We start from the raw sequence: 21,593 nt of genomic DNA on the forward strand, positions 1-21,593 counted from the left end.
TGAATTTTAACCAGAACTCGCATTTCCTCCCTATTCTTTATCAAGACAGACTGAACTTTAACTTATTCTAAGCCAGTAAATATTATGTTTGAGGGGTAAGTAGATGGTGTACAAAGGATGAGAGTGGAACCAGGGGAATTAAAAAATTGGCAAGAACAAATTTAACTGTAATGGAAAAGACAAACTTATAGAAAATTATATTCAATGAAGCTACCATTAATAAGGCTATCCATAATCCGAGAGAGAGAGAGAGAGAGTTTAGTGGACTAATCTAAAACTTTTTGTCTTCAGCACTCATTAGAGAAATTTTTTTTTAAACCCTTACCTTCCATCTTGGAATCAATACTGTGTATTGGTTCCAAAGCAGAAGTGTGGTAAGGGTTAGGCATTGGAGATTAAGTGACTTGCACAGGGTCATACAGCTGAGAAGTGTCTGAGACCAGATTTGAACCTAAGATATCCCATCTCTAGACCTGGCTCTCAATCCACTGAGCTACCCACTTGCCCCTGGAGAAATTAGTCATAACAGCTTTCTGAATTAAACAGGTGTATTTCAGGAGTTAGGCCTTTAGAAATCGGTGTAAGAGGTTGTATATTTATATTCAAGCATTCATTCTGATACTTAGTATGTAATCATTGAATCAGTATAGCATTTTATATTTTTATAAGTAATAATTGGATATTCAGAAGACTGTAAGAGCTAAAACATATCCTTTAAAATTCTTTCAACTTATTATATATAACAGAAAAAAATAATTTGGGCATGTAAATCTTTGCTCTCAAAGTTGTTTTAACTTTAGTCCTTTTTATAGGTAGTCTAATTTTTTTTTAATGGCGCGGTCTACCAAAGTATGATCCTGTTATGTGGAAATAATTTTTCTCAATTTAAAAAAAAAAAAACATGGTAGTCTCTGAAAGTAGGTAGCATTATGATAATTACTTTGTATCTTTTTTTTTTTTTGATAGGATGACTTATTAGATTAGGAAACACTTATGGACATAATATACTAAGATTTCAGCAGCATACTTGTCCAAGTCTGTCATCATTTCCTTGTGAACAAGATGAAGAGATGTATCTTTTGATGGTTAGATTTCATAACTCAATGAACGACTTTACCCAAATAATATTCATTAATGAATTTATGTCAGCCCCACAGAGATGTCTTTATTAGCAGGCTCTAGAACCACCCCTTTGGCACAGACTTAAACAATATTTCATCAGTGGCTTGGAAGGCAACAAAGAATACTCAGCAAACTTGTGGATGACCCAGAGCTGGAAAGGATGACTCCTTTATGTTAGGTGATTGCCTGGACCCCAAAAAGCCTGAGGCTGCAATGGCTACTCACCTCTAATGAGACAGAATTTAATAGAGATGTGTCAAGAATTGTGCATAGGTCCTAAAAACCAAATCCCAACACAGGGTATGGGGATGTATCAGTGCATGTGGACAAGAGACTAAGGTTCAGGCTCCCAATTTGGAGTGCCCCTTTTCTTGAGAAGCATGAAAAGCTTATCAAGAGGTATATTTGGTAAGTAACATATTATTGAAAGACTCCAAAGGTAATGTTAATTATTGGAATGAGAACAATGAAGAGACAAGTGGTAGGCTGAGAAAGTAATAGTATATTTGAAAAATGTGAGAGTGTTGATGTCATTAATTCCTACTTAATAAAACCAAATGAAGGAGGTTGCATTGAAAACTTATTCATGTTGAGCTAGGAAAAAATGGCAACAACCCAGTGGAAGATGAGCTAATTCATCTCTGCATTAAATTAAAAATTTGAATTGATTTTTCCACCAAGGAAGTTAAAAGTTATTGGTGTATCCCTTGGAGAATCATACTGTGTGCTCATAAAATGATTCTTAAAAAAATAACGGGGCAGCTGGGTGGCTCCATGGATTGAGAACCAGGCCTAGAGATGGGAGGTCCTAGGTTCGAATCTAACCTCAGACACTTCCCAACTGTGTGACCCTGGGCAAGTCACTTAACCCCCATTGCCTAGTCCATACATTCTTTTGCCTTAGAACCAGTACATACTATTGGTTCTTCTAAGGCAGAAGGCACGGGTTTAAAAAATAACAATTTTATAATAATATTTAGTGAGTGAAATTTTTCCTCATGTAGAATATTTAATGTGCCAATCCATTGGAAACTCTAGAATTTATTTTCTGTCATTGAAAAGAGGATAGAGGAAGATTTATTGAAAGCAAGGGCGACAAGGACCAAAGAATGTTGATTTAGGGCTTTTGGTTGATTCCAAGTTCACTGTAACTCAGAGATGTGTTTTGTGTTTGGTAGGAAAAGCTTATGTGATCTTAGCAAGTATTGTGTTTAGAACAAAGGGGATAATAGTATATTTTTTACTGAAGTCTATAGTTTGGTTCTAGGTAGCATATATGTGTGTGTGTGTGTGTGTGTGTGTGTGTGTGTGTGTGTGTATATATATATTTAGGTAGCATATTTTGATGAGGGACATTTAACAAATCGGACAGTGTGCTCTATAGAAGGGCAGCCAAAATGGTGGAAGGGTTTAAAACCTTATATAAGGAATACTTGAAGGAATTGGAATGTCTTTATTTTAGAAATTAGATTGACTGGGGCTTGGGGGCAGGTGGGATGAGATGCATAGTTGCTTTTAATTATTTGAGTAGCTTTTGTGTTGAAGAGGAATTAGATTTATTCTATTTACTCTTAAATATTATCAGAACTAGGGGGCAGAAACCCTAGGTAGGCAAATGTTGGTTCATTATAAGAAAAGTCATTCAATTGGAATTGTCTCTGAAAATGCAATAGACTGCTCTTTAGGAGGGTGAGTGGTCTATCATGGAAGGTATTCAGCAGAAACCTATCAGGAATGTCGAGTACCATTTCTACTTGCAGTGAAAAACTAGAGGATCCCTTACAACTCTGTCAAGCACTGAAGTGTCGCTGATTGCTCATGAGGTAAAAAGTTTCTGATGCTTACATATCTTTAAAGCTGTTTTTGGCATTTTGTTACTGATTTGTATTTTTTTTTTCTTCTTACAGCCTGGATTTGTGGTATCATTTCTATTACAGTTATTAGTCTACTGTCACTGCTAGGTGTGATCTTGGTTCCCATAATTAACCAAGGATGCTTCAAATTCCTCCTTACATTCCTGGTGGCACTGGCTGTGGGAACAATGAGTGGAGATGCACTTCTTCATCTGCTTCCACATGTAAGAATTACAAGAAAAAGAAAAACCTTTCAAAATGTCAAATCATATGCTATAAGCTGTAAAAACTCCTTGGAAAGGATTTATTATAGTTTTTGCTTACTGAGTTACTGCCTAGTTGATAGGGGAACACACAACTTAAAATCAATATTTTTAAAAGCTCTTTATGCTTTTGATCAAACACCAGTTGCTTTCAAAACCGGAGTAGTCCATTGAATATTTTCTGAAGTGGGAAATTGTGAGATTTCAGGTATCACTCAGATATAGTAACACAGTTTATAGGCTTATAAATTTAAAGCTCTAAGGAACTTTAGATCCATTTAGCTCAATCTCTTATTTTACAGATACAGACCAAGAAATGTTAAATGACTTTTACCCCAACTTTAACAGTCATTGGTAGAACTTAGGGTGTAAGTCCAATCTTATAAGTTAAATTCCAATATTCTTTCTTTTGTACTACATTGTCTCATAGTAAATGTGTGGTTACTTCATTAACAACCAGTTACTTTAATTATGTCATGGGTGTTTTTTTTTAATGCATGTTTCACATAGTTTCCAAGTTTTCTTCATTTAAAAGTCAATGTATGTTGCTGTGGCACTATTGAAATAACTTAAGTCAACACTCCTAATGTTCTCTATCTTGACTACATGTGGGAATGTAATTGGTTGATTTTGTGATGCTTCTTTCAAAGTTATCTGAAATCTCATTTATTTAAAAAAAATAAACAGCCCTTCATTTTGATGAGGACATTTTATTTTTAATGAAAAGAACTAAAAGATAGTTTATTCCTTTAAGATTATCGGTTCTATATATTTTTAGAGTGGAAGGTTTCTATAATTTGGTTCAATAAATTTTAACCTTGTTGAGCCCTGTGGATACAAAGAAAAAACTAAAATAATTTCTGCCTTTATGGAGCTTATTTCTACTAGCAGAATATCACAATTACATGTATTAATAAGTATTGATTGAGTTAAAAGAGAAAGAACAGTTAACGGAGGAGATCAGGAAAAGCTTTGTGTAGATCACTTTTTTTTTTTAAACCCTTACCTTCCGTCTTGGAGTCAATACTGTGTATTGGCTCCAAGGCAGAAGAGTGGTAAGGGCTAGGCAATGGGGGTCAAGTGACTTGCCCAGGGTCACACAGCTGGGAAGTGTCTGAGGCCAAATTTGAACCTAGGACCTCCCATCTCTAGATCTGGCTCTCAATCCACTGAGCTACCCAGCTGCCCCCAGATCACTTTTTTAATTGAATGTTTAAGGATGCAAGGAATTCTACAAGGCAGAGATGAGAAGGGGGGGGGGACTTCACAATCCTTATGTCCCATTTGACCTACTGTAATTTAAGATTCCTGGATAGAAGTAGATAGATTCCCGTTTCTGAGCATTGAGATAATAAAGTCATCATTGAAATGACGTATGTACTCTGTTACCTTTGAATGTTTCAAAGTAAATTGGGAATATCCATTTAATATACAGACACAACTCATTCCAGGCTATCAGTTATGACCTCTGAAAGTGTTTGCTAGACTAAATGCCCATGTTTTGTTTAATAGTTTCAAGTGCTTTAAATATCGTAGCTTGCTCTCATTGTAGAAGGGTCACAGATCATTGCTGGGATTACCTATGTCTCCAGCAAAATAAATTAGCTTTCCTTTTAAATTTTTTTTAAAAATATTTGAAAGAACTTAATTTGGAAATAGAGATACATCACTTCTGAGCCCTGAAGATGGTAATATTATTGTTGATATTTATCAGATTAATCACTAACTGTAAATTAATAGCATAAAAATGTATAATAATTAAATTGATGAGTGGTTCTAAATTTGCCTAGGAAGAACATATTTAATGAAGATTGTCATGAAATATCTTGTCGTGTTGGTCCTATGATATTGGTTTGGCCCAATTAGCTACTTAGAATAAGAATAAATTTTCTGATTGTCTGTCTTAGATTATTAACTAAGAAAGTTAAGAAACTTGTCTTTCAGCCTCTTTTAACTAATACAGCACCAAATGATTGTGTTCTCTTATATCATTGCTGAATTGCCCTAAGAACCTACCTCACATAATGTATTTTTGAGTACATCATAAAACAAATTAAAGAGACTGTACTTATCCTCAAATGAAATGGTAGATATGGGGGCTGGGGGAAGAGTTCCAAGTACTAAACTAATGCCCTCCAGGAATATTCATTCTTCAGTGAACGATAAAACCTGGACATTGAAAACAAATCTGTTTAATTGTGTTAATGTCTTTTACTTTTAAAATGTATTACCCTTATAAATAGTCACAAGGGGGCCATGACCACAGTCATCGACATGGACATGGACATGGGCACGGGCATGGGCATTCTCATGGACATGAAACAAAACATCCAGAGTTTTTGGAAGAATATGATGCTGTATTGAAAGGACTTGTAGCTCTGGGAGGCATTTATCTGCTATTCATCATTGAACACTGTATAAGGATGTTTAAGCATTATAAACAACAAAGGGTATGTATATTTTTCCTTATTTTTATTTCAGTAAAAAATTAAAAACATTAAAATTTTAGTATGTGCTAATAAAAAATTCAAAGTAGTAAGAACAAGAGAACTTTCTTCTGATTTTGTTCTTTCCAGTTATATATCTTTTTTCCCCTGCCTCTAAACCTTTACTTTGCATCTTAGAATCAGTACTGTGTAGTGGTTCTAAGGCAGAAGCCTGGTAAGGGCTAGGCAATGTAGGGTTAAGTGACTTGTTCAGGCTCACACAGCTAGGAAGTGTCTGAAGGCACTTTTGAGCCTGGATTTCAATCCACTGAACCACCTGACTGCCCCCTTAATATATCTTTAATCCATATCTTGGTTTTTTTATATACTCTGGGAATGAATTCATTGTTAAGTAAAAATAGTAAAACACTCTTCACTTCAGATTTTGATGCATTTCATCTCAAAATCTATTGGCATTGCATAATATCTAATTGGTTTAAATGGGTTAGGAAAACCTGCATCTAAGTTCAGATCTTTTTATGGAAATAAAAAATTTAAATGTAGGCTGAACTGAAGCAGAGGATACCAAACATTCTTCCTTTTAAATTTACTGTTAAGAAGTATCTCTTTACTAATTTCCATGAACTTTTATTCTACTAATATTAGTTAGTACTCATTGTTCATCATTATGATTTTTCATCATTTTATATAATTTTTAATAACTAAAAATAAACTGAACTTTAATAAAGAAGAATTATTTTTATGTGTAATCCTTTTTTTCCCCTCTCTTGAGCCATCTTTACCCAAAAGGAACATTTGCATTCAAGTTGTACTGAACAAATGCTGACTTTGTGTGGGTGGGCACCTTTCAGTACTCCATGCAACCCCCCAAGACCACAATAAGTTGCAGAATTCTTGATCCTTAGGCTTAGTCTTTAGTGTCACTTTCCTTCTTGGAAAACTTCAGTGGTTCCCTGTGAGATCAGATTTAAACCCATTACAGTTTCACCCAGACCTACCTTCCCTGCCTTGTATTTATTACTCTCTTTCCCATCTTATATAGTCAAATCAACTGCTTTACTCCTCACACCTGGCTCCTCATCTACTATATATCTGTGCCTTTTCAATGGACATCCATCATGACTGAATGCATAAGCCCTACCCTTTACAGGAAACTTTATTCCCTATCCCCTAAAAAACAATCAAATTCATAGTGCTCTACATTATTTCATATTTATTTTGCAGTTGCTTTTATACACATGTTTTCTTCCATGGTAGAATGTAAGTTCTTTGAGAGTTTCATTTTTCTGCTTTCCCAGTGCTTAGCATTAATGGGTATGGCATTTACCTTATAGAATTATAAATTATATATATATATGTGTGTGTTACAAGTCATGTTCTTTCCCTCCCCTCCCCCCTTCTCCCTTCCATAGCTGATGTATAATTCCACTGGGTTTCACATGAGTCCTTGATCAAAACCTATTTATTTACATATTGTTGTTTGCACTAAGATGATCATTTAGAGTCTACATCCCTGATCATATCTTCATTGACTCATGTGATCAAGCAATTGTTTTTCTTCTGTATTTCTACTCCCACAGTTTTTTTCTCTGGATGTGGATAGTGTTCTTTCTCATAAATCCCTCCGAATTGTCCTGGATTGTATTGCTGCTAGTAGAGAAGTCCATTACATTCGATTGTACCACAGTGTATCAGTCTCTACGTACAATGTTTTCCTGGTTCTGCTCCTCTTGCTCTGCATCACTTCCTGGAGGTTGTTCCAGTCTCCATGGAATTTCTCCACTTTATTATTCCTTTTAGCACAATAGTATTCCATCACCAACATATACCACAATTTGTTCAGCCATTCCCCAATTGAAGGGCATCCCCTCATTTTCCAATTTTTGGCCACCACAAAGAGCGCAGCTATGAATATTCTTGTACAAGTATTTTTCCTTATGATCTCTTTGGGGTATAAACCCAGCAGTGCTATGGCTGGATCAAAGGGTAGACAGTCTTTTAGCATTTTTTTAACAGTCTTTTTTTTTTTTTTAAACAGTCTTTTTTAACAGTCTTTAGCACCCTTTGGGCATAGTTCCAAATTGCCCTCCACAATGGTTGGATCCATTCACAACTCCACCAATAATGCATTAATGTCCTGACTTTGCCACATCCCCTCCAGCATTCATTACTTTCCTTTGCTGTCATGTTAGCCAATGTGCTAGGTGTGAGGTGATACCTCAGAGTTGTTTTGATTTGCATCTCTCTGATTATAAGAGATTGAGAACACTTTTTCATGTGTTTATTAATAGTTTTGATTTCTTTATCTGAAAATTACCTATTCATGTTCTTTGCCCATTTATCAATCCCTCAATAAAATCTTAATGTGGACATTAATATAATGCCTGAAATTCTATAGGGAACAAATACAAACCGGGGTAACTTGTACAAAAATATAGTTAAGTGGTAGCTAGGTAGCTCAGTCAATAGAAAGCCAGGCCTAGATGGAACACTAAGGGTTCAGATGTAGCCTTAGATACTCTCTAGCTGTGTGACCCTGGGCAAGTCACTTTAATTGCCTAGCTCCTGTTCTTGTGTCTTGGAACTGGTACACAGTATTGAGTCTAAGATGAAAGAAAGGTAAGGGTATTTTTAAAAAGAATATAATCAAGAACTATTATTAATTGAGTTTATATTCCTTCTTTACTGTTTTGATTGGAGAGAGGTTGGCCTTTCTAATGGGGGGGGGAATATAACACACTTATTATCCGCATAACATGTACAAAATAAATACAAATTATGTGTTCAGAATTTAAAGCACTGCCCAGTGTTTCTCCCAATGTATTTTTATAAATCACACTTGCAAGATGATTTTGTAGTTATTGATTTCATCTTTGTCTTATAACAACCTCTAGGAAAGACATAGGTAAATGCTTTTATTTACATTTGGTGGAGGGAGGTGAAACAGAGATTGACATTCTAATCAGGAGTAATAATAAGCATTTATGTATCACTAAAATGTTACCTGATTTGATTACTGCAGCAACTCATAAGTGAGATAGATGCTATTTTCCTCCTTTTATAGATGAGGAAATTGAGGCTGAGAGGTTAAGTGGCTTGCTATTAAGTGACATAGCTATTTAGTGTGGGATTTGATTCATATATTTCTGACTCAGATCCCTTACTTAACCAGTGGATCATCAGCTGTCTGAATAAGATATTAATTTAAATCCCTAGGAAATAGTAATTTTTTTAAGACATATAAAATACTAGGAACTGGTGAGAATTAATTTCCTCTTCACTTTCCATTTTTAAAAATGATGTCATCTATTTAAAAACTCAGGTGGAAACAAAGTATAATTTTTTTCAACATTCTGCAATCTAATTATAAAGTTCCCTAGCTTCACTTTTTATAGTGTCTCTGGAACCTATACCCATCTCTCCATTTCTGTTATTCCACTCTGATTATTGGGCTCATGACCTTTTTTTTGGTCTAGATTAGTTTACAGTATTCTTCCCTTGCTCTGCAGTCTGTCTTATACATTACTAGAGGAGTCTTTGGTCATGTTTTACTTGTCCTAAAACCTTTAGTAGAGGTGCTGATTTTAAGACAGAAAGTATGAAAATTTTTAAAAGATACTAAATGAGAGTAGGGACCATGTAGTCCTTGTGCCAATATGTCTAGTATAATGACACATATGTAGTAGGAGTTCATAAAAAATGAATAGTTGTTAAATGAATTAGTGGTTGCAGAAAATATATGTACTTAATTTGAAAACTTTAATAGGGTATGGATATGTGTGTCCATACGTACATACATATATTTACATACACACTGATGTGAATAAGTATCCAATTGAATGAGAGTTATATGTAATCTGAGAAATTTGCTTAACTGCATCATAGAATAAATGTTTCAATGGGTAAATGTTTCAGGGAGATGAATTTTAATTCACCAGAAGGAAAAAAAAAACACCTTTTCATCACTCGAGCTTTCTGATAGACTCCAGAATCTTGTGATTTTAATCTTACCTTTATTGCAGGGGAAACAAAAATGGTTTATGAAGCAGAAGGCAGAAGAGTCAGCTATTGGAAGGAAGCTTTCGGACCATAAATTAAATAATACCCCAGATGCTGACTGGCTTCAGCTCAAGCCCCTTGCAGGTAGACTTCAAAGCCCTAATCCAAAAATTGAATAAAGAATGCTAAGTGTAAAAAAAATTAAATGTTGTATCTGCTATTGTGGCCTTTATGTTGAACAAGTTTTTTTCTGAGATTCTAGCTTGAGTTTCATTGTATAAGAGATGCTCTTAGTACAATATTTATTGTCTGTAAAACTCCCATCTCTGTTAACATGTAGTGTTCTCTCAAATTCTTATATACTTCTCAAAACGTAGAAATAAGTTCCCTTTTGAACAAATAAAGAAAGAGAAAAAACCCTCATTATAAACATATAAAGTCCAGGAAAACATGTTTTGAAATTACCTGTACCTGAAACTTGTCTCTTTGGCAATGGCATGTTCTCTAGGGAGTCAGATGTTCCAAAGTCTTTCAAAGTTATTTTTCTCTACATTATTGTTGTTATTGTATAAATTATTCTTCTAGTTACACTTCTCTGAGTATCAGTTCATAGAGTTCCTAGTTTCTTCTGAGTCTAATGGTGCAAAAATATTCCATTTTATTACTTTGCCATAAGTTATTTAGCTATCAAGCAACATGTTTCTGATTTTTGTTTCTGATTTTTGGCTACTATGTTTCTGATTTTTTACTACTATGAAGAAAGCTGCCATCATTGGTTATATATTTTAATGTATATATTTTTAAATTGAAAAGAAGTTACTGATATATTTTGTTTTGACAGAAAATACTTAACAAATAACCAAATAAGTCCTGCCACAAAATACATTGCCTGACCATGGGTAGTTTGATTGTTAATAAAAAAGTCTGTATCTAACTTTGACAATATGGTGCTAATAATGACTGTTTCATTGATCATAATATTGCCTCTGTTTTAACTATTTTGCTGTAATCATTGTTCTTTTCATTACTTTTCCACCTTATATCAATTCATAAATTTCTTATGTTTATTAGATTTCATACATATCATTTTTTATAGGAGAGCAAAACTTCCATTACATTTGTATATTATGATCTGTTTAGCCATTCTCCAAACTTTGGGGATGTATTTTTGTTTCCATCCATTTGTTACCCAAGATCAATAAATAGTCATTTGCTATTTGTTTTCTTTATGATTTTTACATGGACAACTTTTTCCCCCCAATTCTACCATCTATTTTAGAATGTCTTTGGGCAACTTCCTCTACCCCCCCACCCCCTATTTTTTCTAGTCTTATTTTAAGACCATAATCATTCCACTAGCATTTTTTTTTAGATTCTAAAAGATTTTGATATCACTAATTAAGCCCCAATCAATTGTGTTGATTATATCCTATACTTCAAAATATTGTCATAGTAGATTGAATGACCATAGAATCTTTTGGTAATTTTTTTTTTAAACCCTTACCTTCGGTCTTGGAGTCAATACTGTGTATTGGCTCCAAGGCAGAAGAGTGGTAAGGGCTAGGCAATGGGGGTCAAGTGACTTGCCCAGGGTCACACAGCTGGGAAGTGTCTGAGGCCAGATTTGAACCTAGGACCTCCCGTCTCTAGGACTGGCTCTCAATCCATTGAGTTACCCAGCTGCCCCCTTGGTAATATTTTAACAAGGAATAAGTCTTTATTTTCATCTTCTTAATATGGTATCTGGGTAAACTCTAACAATTTCGTATTCGTTGAATTGTTTATTGCCACATACACATATATATCTAATATGCTTATACAGACATACATATATATACATATATATATATATTTTTTTTTTAAGTTTTAATTTAAAAAAATTTTTGGCTCCAAATGTAGGAACTGATGATTCAGTTGTGTCTGAAGATCGACTTAATGAAACTGAACTAACAGAGTTGGAAGGCCAGCCAGAATCCCCTCCTAAGCACTACCTTTGTATAGAAGAAGAGAAAATTATGGACCATTCTCATGGTGATGGTGTAATTGCAGTTCATGAGCATGATCTTCATTGTGCAGCACATAACAACCACGAGGAAAGCAAGACTGTGCTGAGGAAGCACAATCATCAGTGGCACCACAAACATTCTCATCATTCACATGGACCTTGCCATTCTGGGTCAGATCTGAAGGAAACTGGAATAGCTAATATAGCTTGGATGGTAATCATGGGGGATGGCATCCACAACTTCAGTGATGGCTTAGCAATAGGTAAGTTAGCATAGACTTAAGAATTTAAAACGTTTTTATTTGTAGTCAATAATCTCTTCAATGACGTTCTTTTCTTATTCTCTTTTATGTACTAAATGAAAATAAGTGGTAGTATGGTGTAGCAGTAGATAAATTTTAAAACTAGAGTCAAAAAGAAGCTGTGTTCTGGTCCAAATCCTACTTACAACACTTTCTGGCCACAATCTAAGCACATCTTAGAATTGATACTAATTATTAATTTCAAGGCAGAAGACTGGTGAGGACTAGTCATTTGGGCTAAGGGATTCTCTAGGATTACAGTGCTAGGATGTATCTGAGACCAGATTTAAACCCAGGTCCTTTTGACTCCTGGCCTGTTAATCTATTCACCTTGTTAACTAGCTGCCCCAAGGTTGGATCTTAATTGGGTAGAAAGACCACACTGATGAAACCATTGATGTTTCATCTATTAGCACAATGTGTATCATCTTTGGGAGCTTGTATTATCTTTTTTCTTTCTAATGAAAAACCTTTTTCCTGTTTTATGTATTTGCCACTTAATATATATGAGTTATATGCTAAAACTGAATGTGAGACTACAGTATCAAGAGAGGTTAAAATGCTGGTGATTGGCCATTCCAGAGCTTCATTGAATCAGATGGCAGTAGATGACTTAGTATTTTGATGAGTGCCTTGCATTGCTGACTCACAGGCAAATGTGACTTTTTTGTGAATGCTCTCATCCTAATTCAGTTATGTCCACAGAATGCAGCTTTTAAGAAATATAGTCAAGATACTGGTATGGTGAACATTCATTTTAGATCAGGGAAAGATGCAAACTGTCTAGTCTTGTTAATGACAAAACAATAAAAGTATCTTTTCTCTCACCCCCAACCCCACCCCTTTTTTTTTAAAACAGGAGCAGCTTTTAGTGCTGGATTGACTGGAGGCATTAGTACTTCTATCGCGGTTTTTTGCCATGAACTTCCCCATGAATTAGGTAATTAGTTTTTTTTAAAACAAATTCATAGTGTATCTTTTTTTTTGGCTTGGAATTCATATAATTATATTTGAAAAACCATTTTCTATTAGATTTAGATTATTGCTACTAGGGATTAGAAATTGTGGGTACCTTTTACTTGTTTTGAAATACATTTAAATAGTTAGAGCTCTTGTTGGCCAATTGAATCTGTTCTACCTTTTCCCCTAGATTGATTTTCTTCTCTTCCAAAAACAAGGAAGAGGGAAGAGACTATGCCAGGCCAATTATATTTCAAGATTCAGTGGTTTATAGAATTGACTTCTATCTATAAAACTAGTGAGGGTAATAGGAAAGCACCTTGTATTTGGATTCAGGGGGACTGGTTTTGAATCCAGTAATTGGCTTTGTGACTTTGAGAAATCACCCTACTACTCTCCTTTAGTTTCTTTCCCTAAAAATTAGGAAGTTATAAACTAGATTATCTCTAGGTTTTCTTTCAGTTCTAAAACTCTTTTGTTTTGTTGTTAGCTAGCTGTTTCATATGGTATAGTCAAAGCTGTCTAAATATCTATTAAAAGTAATTCTTAGGTTTTTAAAAACATTACTTCTAATAGCAGTATATACATCTAGTTTGGTGTATGTTCTCCATTCAATTAGCTAAAAAACTTAAGACAGAGGAAATGGTTAATTTTTGACAAAACTAATTCTTTTTTGAATAATACACATATTTCTTCATTCTAACCTAACTTATCCTAGAAACTTTTTAGATATGAAGCTTCTCCTAATTTTCTGTGGCAATGAAGTCTTTTAAGAAAGCTGATCCATTTCTTTCCCTCTACCTTCAGGTTATATTCATATGTCAAGCATTATCTTTTAAAAAGCTAAATCAGATAACAGTCATGAGGAAACAGTGCAATCTCTTTATGGTTTAATTTGCTAACTCTGTGGGTTGGTTTTTTGATGGGGTGGGGTTATATAGTTTTAAAAATAGATTGAAAATACTGTGCCAGCAGGATTCTCATTCTGGAACTGAGAAACACTCATTTCTGAGTGGAATCAAATTATTTTATTGAAGTGTTAAATCTGAATTTGACAAACTCCTATCATTAACATCAAGTTCAACTCTCTTTGATCTTAAAATCACAGTCACTTTTCTTTATGATTGCTGAAAGCTACTACAGCAAAATTCGATTCTTTTCCGCTTTCAAAAAATACATTATCTTTGTCATCATCTCTGAATTAATCCAGAATTAGGGGAATCAGGTAGAGACCTACTCCTCTTCTGTGTGGAATTAGGTGGGCCATTTGGTGCTTAATCCTTTTTATAGAGAACATACATATGGATCCTGTCATGGGACCCAGCCTGTCCATGAAAGTTCCTGATGCTTTTTATACCCCCAGTGTCTTAGCTGACTTTTCTCCTTTTTTTCTGATATGTGCTTGCTCTCCTGTGGGGTGAGACTGCAGGGATTAAGGACATGGGGGGGTGTATGAAATGTCTTGCCTGGGCCCTTGTGAGCCAGATTCTCACCATAGGGAGTGAACCAATATGCTGTTTCCATAAAGGCTGGGGGACTGCCATTTCTTCCTCTTATCATTGCTAGAAATAGAATTTTCTCATGGTTTGATTCCTTGTTCAGCTGTTCATTGTCCTAGGTGTGGCCTCTGTATTATGAGAGCGTCAGCTCTGGTTAGCAGATAGAGTGCTGGGCCCGGCATCAGAAAGATCTTAGTTCCTCTCTGGAGTCAGCCTCTGACTTCAGTTTCCTTAGCTGTAAAATGGAGATAATAGCTCCTATTTTTCAGGGTTGTTGTCAGGAGCAAAGGAGATAATATTTATAAAGTACTTGTTTCCTTTTTTTCCTCCTTCCCTATCTTTATAAAGAAAATTCCTATGAAAGTTATCATTTCTCTGTCTAAAAACATTGCAAAAAAAGTAGTGTCCAACATTCCTAGATAAGAATTCAGCAAAAGATACTGACAATTTACTTAGTATATTGGATGTCTGTAATCTTTCTAATATGTCTTATTTCTTATGCTCTGTACCTGTAGTCAAAATGGCAGTTTAAAAACATAAAATTCATTGTTTTTTTTAAGAGATAAAGATATTTAATTGGGCCTTCTGTCTTTTATAAGTGGTTTAACTTGAATTAGAATAATGTAAGTGAGGGAAGCTATATACATTAATTCATTCAGCTGTATTTAAAATGTATCCACTTTGCTTTAATTGTAGGTGATTTTGCAGTCCTCCTTAAAGCTGGTATGACAGTAAAACAAGCTATTGTGTACAACCTTCTCTCTGCCATGATGGCTTATATAGGTATGCTTATTGGCACAGCTGTGGGTCAGTATGCCAATAACATCACCCTCTGGATCTTTGCCATTACTGCAGGCATGTTTCTCTACGTAGCCTTGGTGGATATGGTAAGACTTAATTTTGTGTTTTTATTGCCCATAGTAAGATAAAGCATTTTTCTCACAGAGTATAATCAACAGTTTACTGAAAGCAAGATTAGGAAGAATCTAGAGCCATGCTACAGAAAACATTTTAGCACCTTCTTACTATCTGTAAGTTTGACTATGAAAAAAAGAAAACATTTTTGTTATACTATAAACAACAAATAAGTTTCTGTGTAATGGAGTCTATGATTTCAGATTCCCTTTTTTTACATGGTAACATACAGTGGTTACAGAAAGTAAATTCATCCCAACCAGTCTTACAACTAGTAAAATCTTTATTGACAATGATTGTGACTCTTAAGTGATTGAGATGCAATGCTGCAATCACTTTTGTAAAGTTTTTGTCTGAATTAACTTTTGTTTTTAAATGGGAATCAAGGCCAACAAGATGTGCTGCATAATATAGACCTTTATGTGGACTTACTGGGCATAGTGTGATGAGTCTTCTAATGTGTGTTGATTTAGGCATTTGGGATATCATTGAATTATAATTCAAGCTAAAGTTAATATATTGGGGGAGGAGTGCTATAGAGAAAACATTGCCAAATATTAGAAAATGAATATTGAAAATTGTGTTGACATGTAATCTGGGAAAAGTTAAAAATTTATTTTTATTTTTTTAAAAAAGGTAATGTATCCTTATATCAACCATTCTCTTGCTTTAGTATTTGTTGAACAACAAATTATACTGTGTGTTGTACTATATTCACTCTTTCCAAAATAAATTAGACATTTGTTCCCCTTTCTACCAGTAGGATGCGATCAGTTAGTCTCATTCTAAAATGATATAACTTCTAAAAGAACGCCAAATAAGCATGAAAAATTGTCAATGTTCTTAAAATTTAACACAGAAATTAGTTTCATCTGTTAACATCAAATACTAGAATTCTTATTCATACATAAGAGGCCCATTTTAAAAAACATTTATAAAATTAATTTTAGTCAGTTGATTTAAAAAAATCAAAAAAATCTCTCTTCTCAACAGTAAAATCTTAAAGCCCAAAGGATTGCATTAGTAATATATCATAGATTTGATTCTGTGTTGATACTCATTCTGTCTAAATTTCCTTTGGTATCACTATTCCTGCCCAACTTCTAACTACATTAACTTGTACTAGACATCTTAGCAGAATTGTTCATTATAAATCCTATAATATATCTAGTTTTCTTATTATATTCAGTATTCTATAAGATAAGATATTCTCCAATTCTGCATTTATCTCCTATTATATGCAAGGTACTGGGTTTATAAAGACAAAAACAAAAGACCTTAAATTCTCCTAGGATGAGAGGAGGCATATAATATGCACATAGATAACCAAATTGTAGGTAATTTGGAAGAAGAGAATCCTAACAATTTGAGAAATCAAGAAAGTCTTTATGGATTACTGCACCTAAGGTGAGTCTTGAAAGGAGATTAGGATTCTAAAGGAGAGGCACTGAGAAGTGCAGTTAACCCCTCAGCTACAGTTTCCCATTCTGTTAAGTGAGGATCAAATCAGCTAATATATGTAAAGTGTGTACAGACCATTATGTAAACAGACCAGTGTTTATATAAAATTGCAAGCCCTCATATTAGTTACTGTTGCTATTATAGTTTATATAGATTTACAAAATACCATGTTAGCTACTGTTATTATTATAGTAATTACAGTTGTTATTGTTATTACAGTACTAATAACAGTAACAGAGCTACTGACAGTTGATGAGGACCTTAACGGCACACTACCCCTTGGTCATCAGTTTGTCCATTCTGCATTATCTTGTGTATTTGGAATTACATGTAGAAAAAAGGATAATGTCTTAAACCTCTCAAAAAAACAGATTTACTTAATTTTTCTTATGTGTTGTAGGCCTGTCAACAAAAAGCATAAGATCTCTGTCCTCAAAAAGTTTTAGTTGAAGTGCTTATAGTGTGTCAGTGAGAAAAGTCTCTTTCAATGGTCAAAGTGATCTGTAGGAGAATGACAGGTAACTCAGTGTTTTCTGGTGTTAACCAAGTGATAACATGACTCATTTTGATTAAAAAAAAAAAAAGATTTTTGATTAATCAGTTCAGACATAAGCACTTACTGTATATTGAGACATCTATAAATATGGTTCTGATCCTCTGAGGCCTCAGCTTTAAAATCTATTAGTTAGCTTTGCTGCCTTAGGAAATAACATCTATCAAGCATAATTCAGGACCTTTCAGTGACTGTGAGTTCATTTTTTAAAAACTTGAGTTCTCAATTAAATAGACATATAACTAGGAATGTAAACAGTATAGGAAAATAAGCTGAATGTAGTCTGACACGAGACCACTTGAAGGCTCAATTTTTATTTAAACAAATGCTTGCTGTCAGCTTGCTTTCTTGTGATGTATATATTACTCCCAAGAGTTGTATATACTGTGGAAAGTGGTATATACTGCTTAATTGAGGTTTTAAAATTAGATGAGATTAGACTTGTTTTTTAATTTCTGAAGCAAGCTCCCAATTAAAAAACTCCATTTCCCAATACAAATAGGCACCTTCTCTGTAGTTTATTGAGTTGCTTGGAACAGATTTACCTAAAATTCAAGGTTGTCCCTATCCCTTATGCCTACCTCTTTTATCAAGATATAGGATACTAGAAAACAATTGACAAAAATGACTGGACCAAAACCAATTTTTTAAGAATGTTTTTCTTTTTTCAGCTTCCAGAAATGCTGCATGGTGATGGTGACAATGAAGAACATGGCTATTGTCCTGTGGGGCAATTTATTCTTCAGAATTTTGGATTACTTTTTGGGTTTGCCATCATGCTGGTGATTGCCCTCTATGAAGATAAAATTGTGTTTGACATCCAGTTCTGACCATTCCCAGTAATCACTGTCGGCCACAATGATGTTGCTGTATGGCTTTGCACCTGCCCCGTTGTACTGTATGCACAATGCTCTCCCTGAGAAAGACTGTGGCTTGCACTACTTACAAGTTTCATAAATTTGTATATAACCATGAAAGACAGCGGAGCTCATGCTTATTTTTCCTGAGTGACAACTGGTCTTTAAAAGGACGAATGATAAAATAAGGAAAAAAATGGGACTCTATGGACCGATATTTGTATAGGTTTGATGAAGATGCTCTAAAACCTTTTCTGGTTAGAATTCCCAAGAACACTATTAGGGCTGCTCAGACTTGTTTGTGATGTGCCCCGAGAACTAGAATTTGAACCAAATCCTTGCTAACATAGAAAGATTTTAAATGGACTTGATGCTGGGCACACCTTTTTTGTTCACTCTGAGCAAACATAATTATAGTATTCTGGGACTTGTAGTTCAGCTACATATAACTGTATGGTAATAGGGATCAACTTTTAAATAGCATAAAAATTATTAGATTTGATGTTAGCTTGTAGGAACTAGTAGGAAGATTCAGGCTGCATTCGAGTTTGTATTTAGTGTGGGGGCAAGCCCTGATTCTTGTGTCCATAGAGTTACTATTTTTGTATATATTTGCATAGTGGTTTCACTTGCAGCCTAAACTACTGAGAAATAGTGATTGTATGTTTGTGTGAACTCTGGTTTAATGAAAGATTCCTAATGGTTCTTAGTATTAATAGTGTGGTTATTTTGGGGACAAGGTAAAGCTTTTTTTCCTTTCTTTTTTTTTCATAGCAGTGCCCTAAAAAAAAAAAAATCAAAGAAATAATGTACCACCCCCTCAAGCATGGTCCAAATACAGGTTTTCATGTTGCCTGCATTGTTAGTGACCTGTATGGGAAGCTGTGTTGTAGTTCTGAATGTATTACTTTTAAAACAATGGCATTTGAGCCAGTTGCATTAAACTGTGGCTGTGCCAGAAAACCAGTATTCAGGATTTGTGCATTAAAAAGTAATGGTTATTCAAAGAATTAATAGCAAAGGAGTCCATTTCAATGGCTCTAATGGAACCAAGTAGGTTTGGAGGATTACATGAAATTATCAGAGGCCTTGACCTAGTAAAATCAGTTTTACTTTTTCACGCCAAGAGAAGACACTATGTGTGCCTGATTACTTTTTTAGGTCTCCTACAATTGTGAATGATTTGTGAGAAGTGCAAGCCATGTTTATCATCCTACATTTTGACCTGATGACCCTCAGTGCTGGTCATAAGCATGTAGCCTTCTGTTGACATGTGTTACAGTCTTCATTTCTATGTACGCCAGGTAAGCTATATTTGAACTCTGTGCAGCCAGTTTTGTCTTCATCTGCTTGGCAACCAGTTTAGCTGCTTCTAAAATCTTCTTACTCTAATACCTTAATAAGAGCCAAACTCTTTCCATTCCATTTTTGAAGTTTTTCTATTTTAGTCTTCCCCTCCTCCTTCTTCTCCATTCTCCTCCTGTCCCCATTCCTTTTGCCCTTTTAATTTTTTTAAAAAGTTTTTAATTTTTTTTTTTTGAGGAGAACAGCATATATACTTAGGTATTATTAGGTGCCTGCCAGTATTTGTTCTTAATGCTTTGAGCAGTGGGTAGGGGGGCGTCTGTGTTGTTGTTATTCTGAGTTAGGTTTTAGTTTGATAAAAGAGCTCTGGCTATAGCAGTAAACTCTCATTGCCACAAATTGGGCTTCTGCACTTGGACAGTGGGAATACTCTTCACAGCATTGGACATTTAATTAGGAGAATCTCAACTTATTGCTTGGTACTTGGGACCGTCTAGAGGAAACGTGCTGCCAACTCCAAGTGATTCAAGTGTCTCTCAGAACTAAGATTTTTTTTTGACATTAATTCTGCATTCCAGCATTTACATTTACTGCATTAAAAAAACATTTTATGAAATTCAGCAGCTGAATACATACCTTGCCTTAAATGGCTGATTTTAAAAGAAATGAGTTTGTTCGTGTTTGGCTTTACATTTTTCTCAAGAATGAAATAACTGTCCTCATTTGCTAGAAGTTTTTTCAACCTTTTGTGAAGAGTAATGTATCTGTTGCTTCTAGTCTTTATTTAGGTTCCCACCAGTATTTGGTTCCAGACCATTCTAATGTACAGTTTTAAGTCCTATTAGACAATCGGAATTCCACTACATTTCTCTTTGGCTCCAACAGTCCATTCAGCTTGAATGGTCTGATTCAACTTTTATATGTTGGAGATCATTAATGTTTCTTGTTACAATGCTGTCACTGTGTGACATCCATATGAATTTTGATGTAGATCACATTGCACTCAATCAGCTGTGATTATGCTTAGAAATACTGTAGTTAACTAGATACAGTGTGAGTTTTTTTTCCATTAACAATGATTCTATGGTTTAAATGTGATGATGGTCCTGCAAGGTGATACTTGCTGAGATATCTAAACTTTATAACTAAATCACTTTAAAAATTTTTTAAAGCTGGAAATGATTAAATGCTGTTTTTGTTTGTCAGCAGTGGTGTGTTCATTTTATGTATGTTCCTAATGCATAAGGAACTCTCCCAAAATAAAGTTATTCAAAAGAGCAAGGAAATGGTTTAGTTTCTTTTATTTCAAACATCTTTATATGCAACTATTGTATGAGTTAAAAATATTTTGTTTGCTATATAAATATGTTCACAATCTCATAAATCTAGTCAATTATTTAAAATTTATAAAGGTAAGTTTAAAAAGTACACTTATTCTCAACCCACTGTGACAAGAAAAGGGTTTATCTACAGGAAAATGACACTTTAAGGCTATGAACTAAGCTGACAAAGCAATGCCACACCCCTTCCAATCCAGTGTTCTGGAGGTTTATCTGAAGGCAAAATCATTGCAATCACAAAGTTAGTAGAATGGCCAGTAGTTGATAACGTTCCTCTCCGCTCACTTGTTTTATAGACGGGGGCAATGTAACTAGGCCGTTCTGGTATTTCTGACCGCTTACAAGGCTTCAGCCACATCTGTAAGGAAATGGGAGAAAAGAAAGTTCTTTATCCCTAGATGTATATGTTTACAAATGGTGGCAACAATTTTAATTTGACCATTTCTTCTGATAGAGTAGCAAAAGTTTTTTGTCATTTTCAGAAATCTTGTTAATTAGTTTCATCCTTTAATACACACACTCTTTTGATTTTCAGTATATGTTGTAGGAGTCTTCTCTACCTTATACCTTTGACCTGATTTTGGGATGAAACTTCAGAATGGAAACAAATTTAAGCCCAGTTGGAAAAGACCCAAAAAGGCATATGGCCCAACTGTCATTTTCTCAAAGGGCTTCTATTTATTATAAGGCTTACTTTTACTACATTAAGAAA

The 21,593-nt window shown here is 34.5% G+C and overlaps 2 protein-coding genes across 4 annotated transcripts in view; one reads left to right on the forward strand and one right to left on the reverse strand.

The window, feature by feature from the left end:
• The window catches only part of SLC39A10 (solute carrier family 39 member 10), a 146,115-nt gene extending 125,293 nt beyond the window's left edge, over positions 1 to 20,822 (forward strand). For all 3 annotated transcript variants that reach the window (XM_056794138.1, XM_007494539.3, XM_007494541.3), the window contains 7 exons: positions 3,030 to 3,199; positions 5,482 to 5,688; positions 9,708 to 9,828; positions 11,584 to 11,952; positions 12,851 to 12,931; positions 15,147 to 15,337; positions 18,051 to 20,822. In XM_056794138.1, the coding sequence (XP_056650116.1) occupies positions 3,030 to 3,199; positions 5,482 to 5,688; positions 9,708 to 9,828; positions 11,584 to 11,952; positions 12,851 to 12,931; positions 15,147 to 15,337; positions 18,051 to 18,209 (1,298 nt within the window). In that variant the 3' untranslated portion in view covers positions 18,210 to 20,822. The remainder of the gene's footprint in view (positions 1 to 3,029; positions 3,200 to 5,481; positions 5,689 to 9,707; positions 9,829 to 11,583; positions 11,953 to 12,850; positions 12,932 to 15,146; positions 15,338 to 18,050) is intronic.
• Positions 20,823 to 20,825: 3 nt separating this feature from the next.
• The window catches only part of DNAH7 (dynein axonemal heavy chain 7), a 303,845-nt gene continuing 303,077 nt past the window's right edge, over positions 20,826 to 21,593 (reverse strand). The window contains exon 64 of the mRNA XM_007494538.3: positions 20,826 to 21,239. Coding sequence (XP_007494600.1) covers positions 21,033 to 21,239 — 207 coding nt within the window. The 3' untranslated portion in view covers positions 20,826 to 21,032. The remainder of the gene's footprint in view (positions 21,240 to 21,593) is intronic.

This window comes from Monodelphis domestica, chromosome 4 (genome assembly GCF_027887165.1).
Source record: "Monodelphis domestica isolate mMonDom1 chromosome 4, mMonDom1.pri, whole genome shotgun sequence".
Lineage (NCBI taxonomy): Eukaryota > Metazoa > Chordata > Mammalia > Didelphimorphia > Didelphidae > Monodelphis > Monodelphis domestica.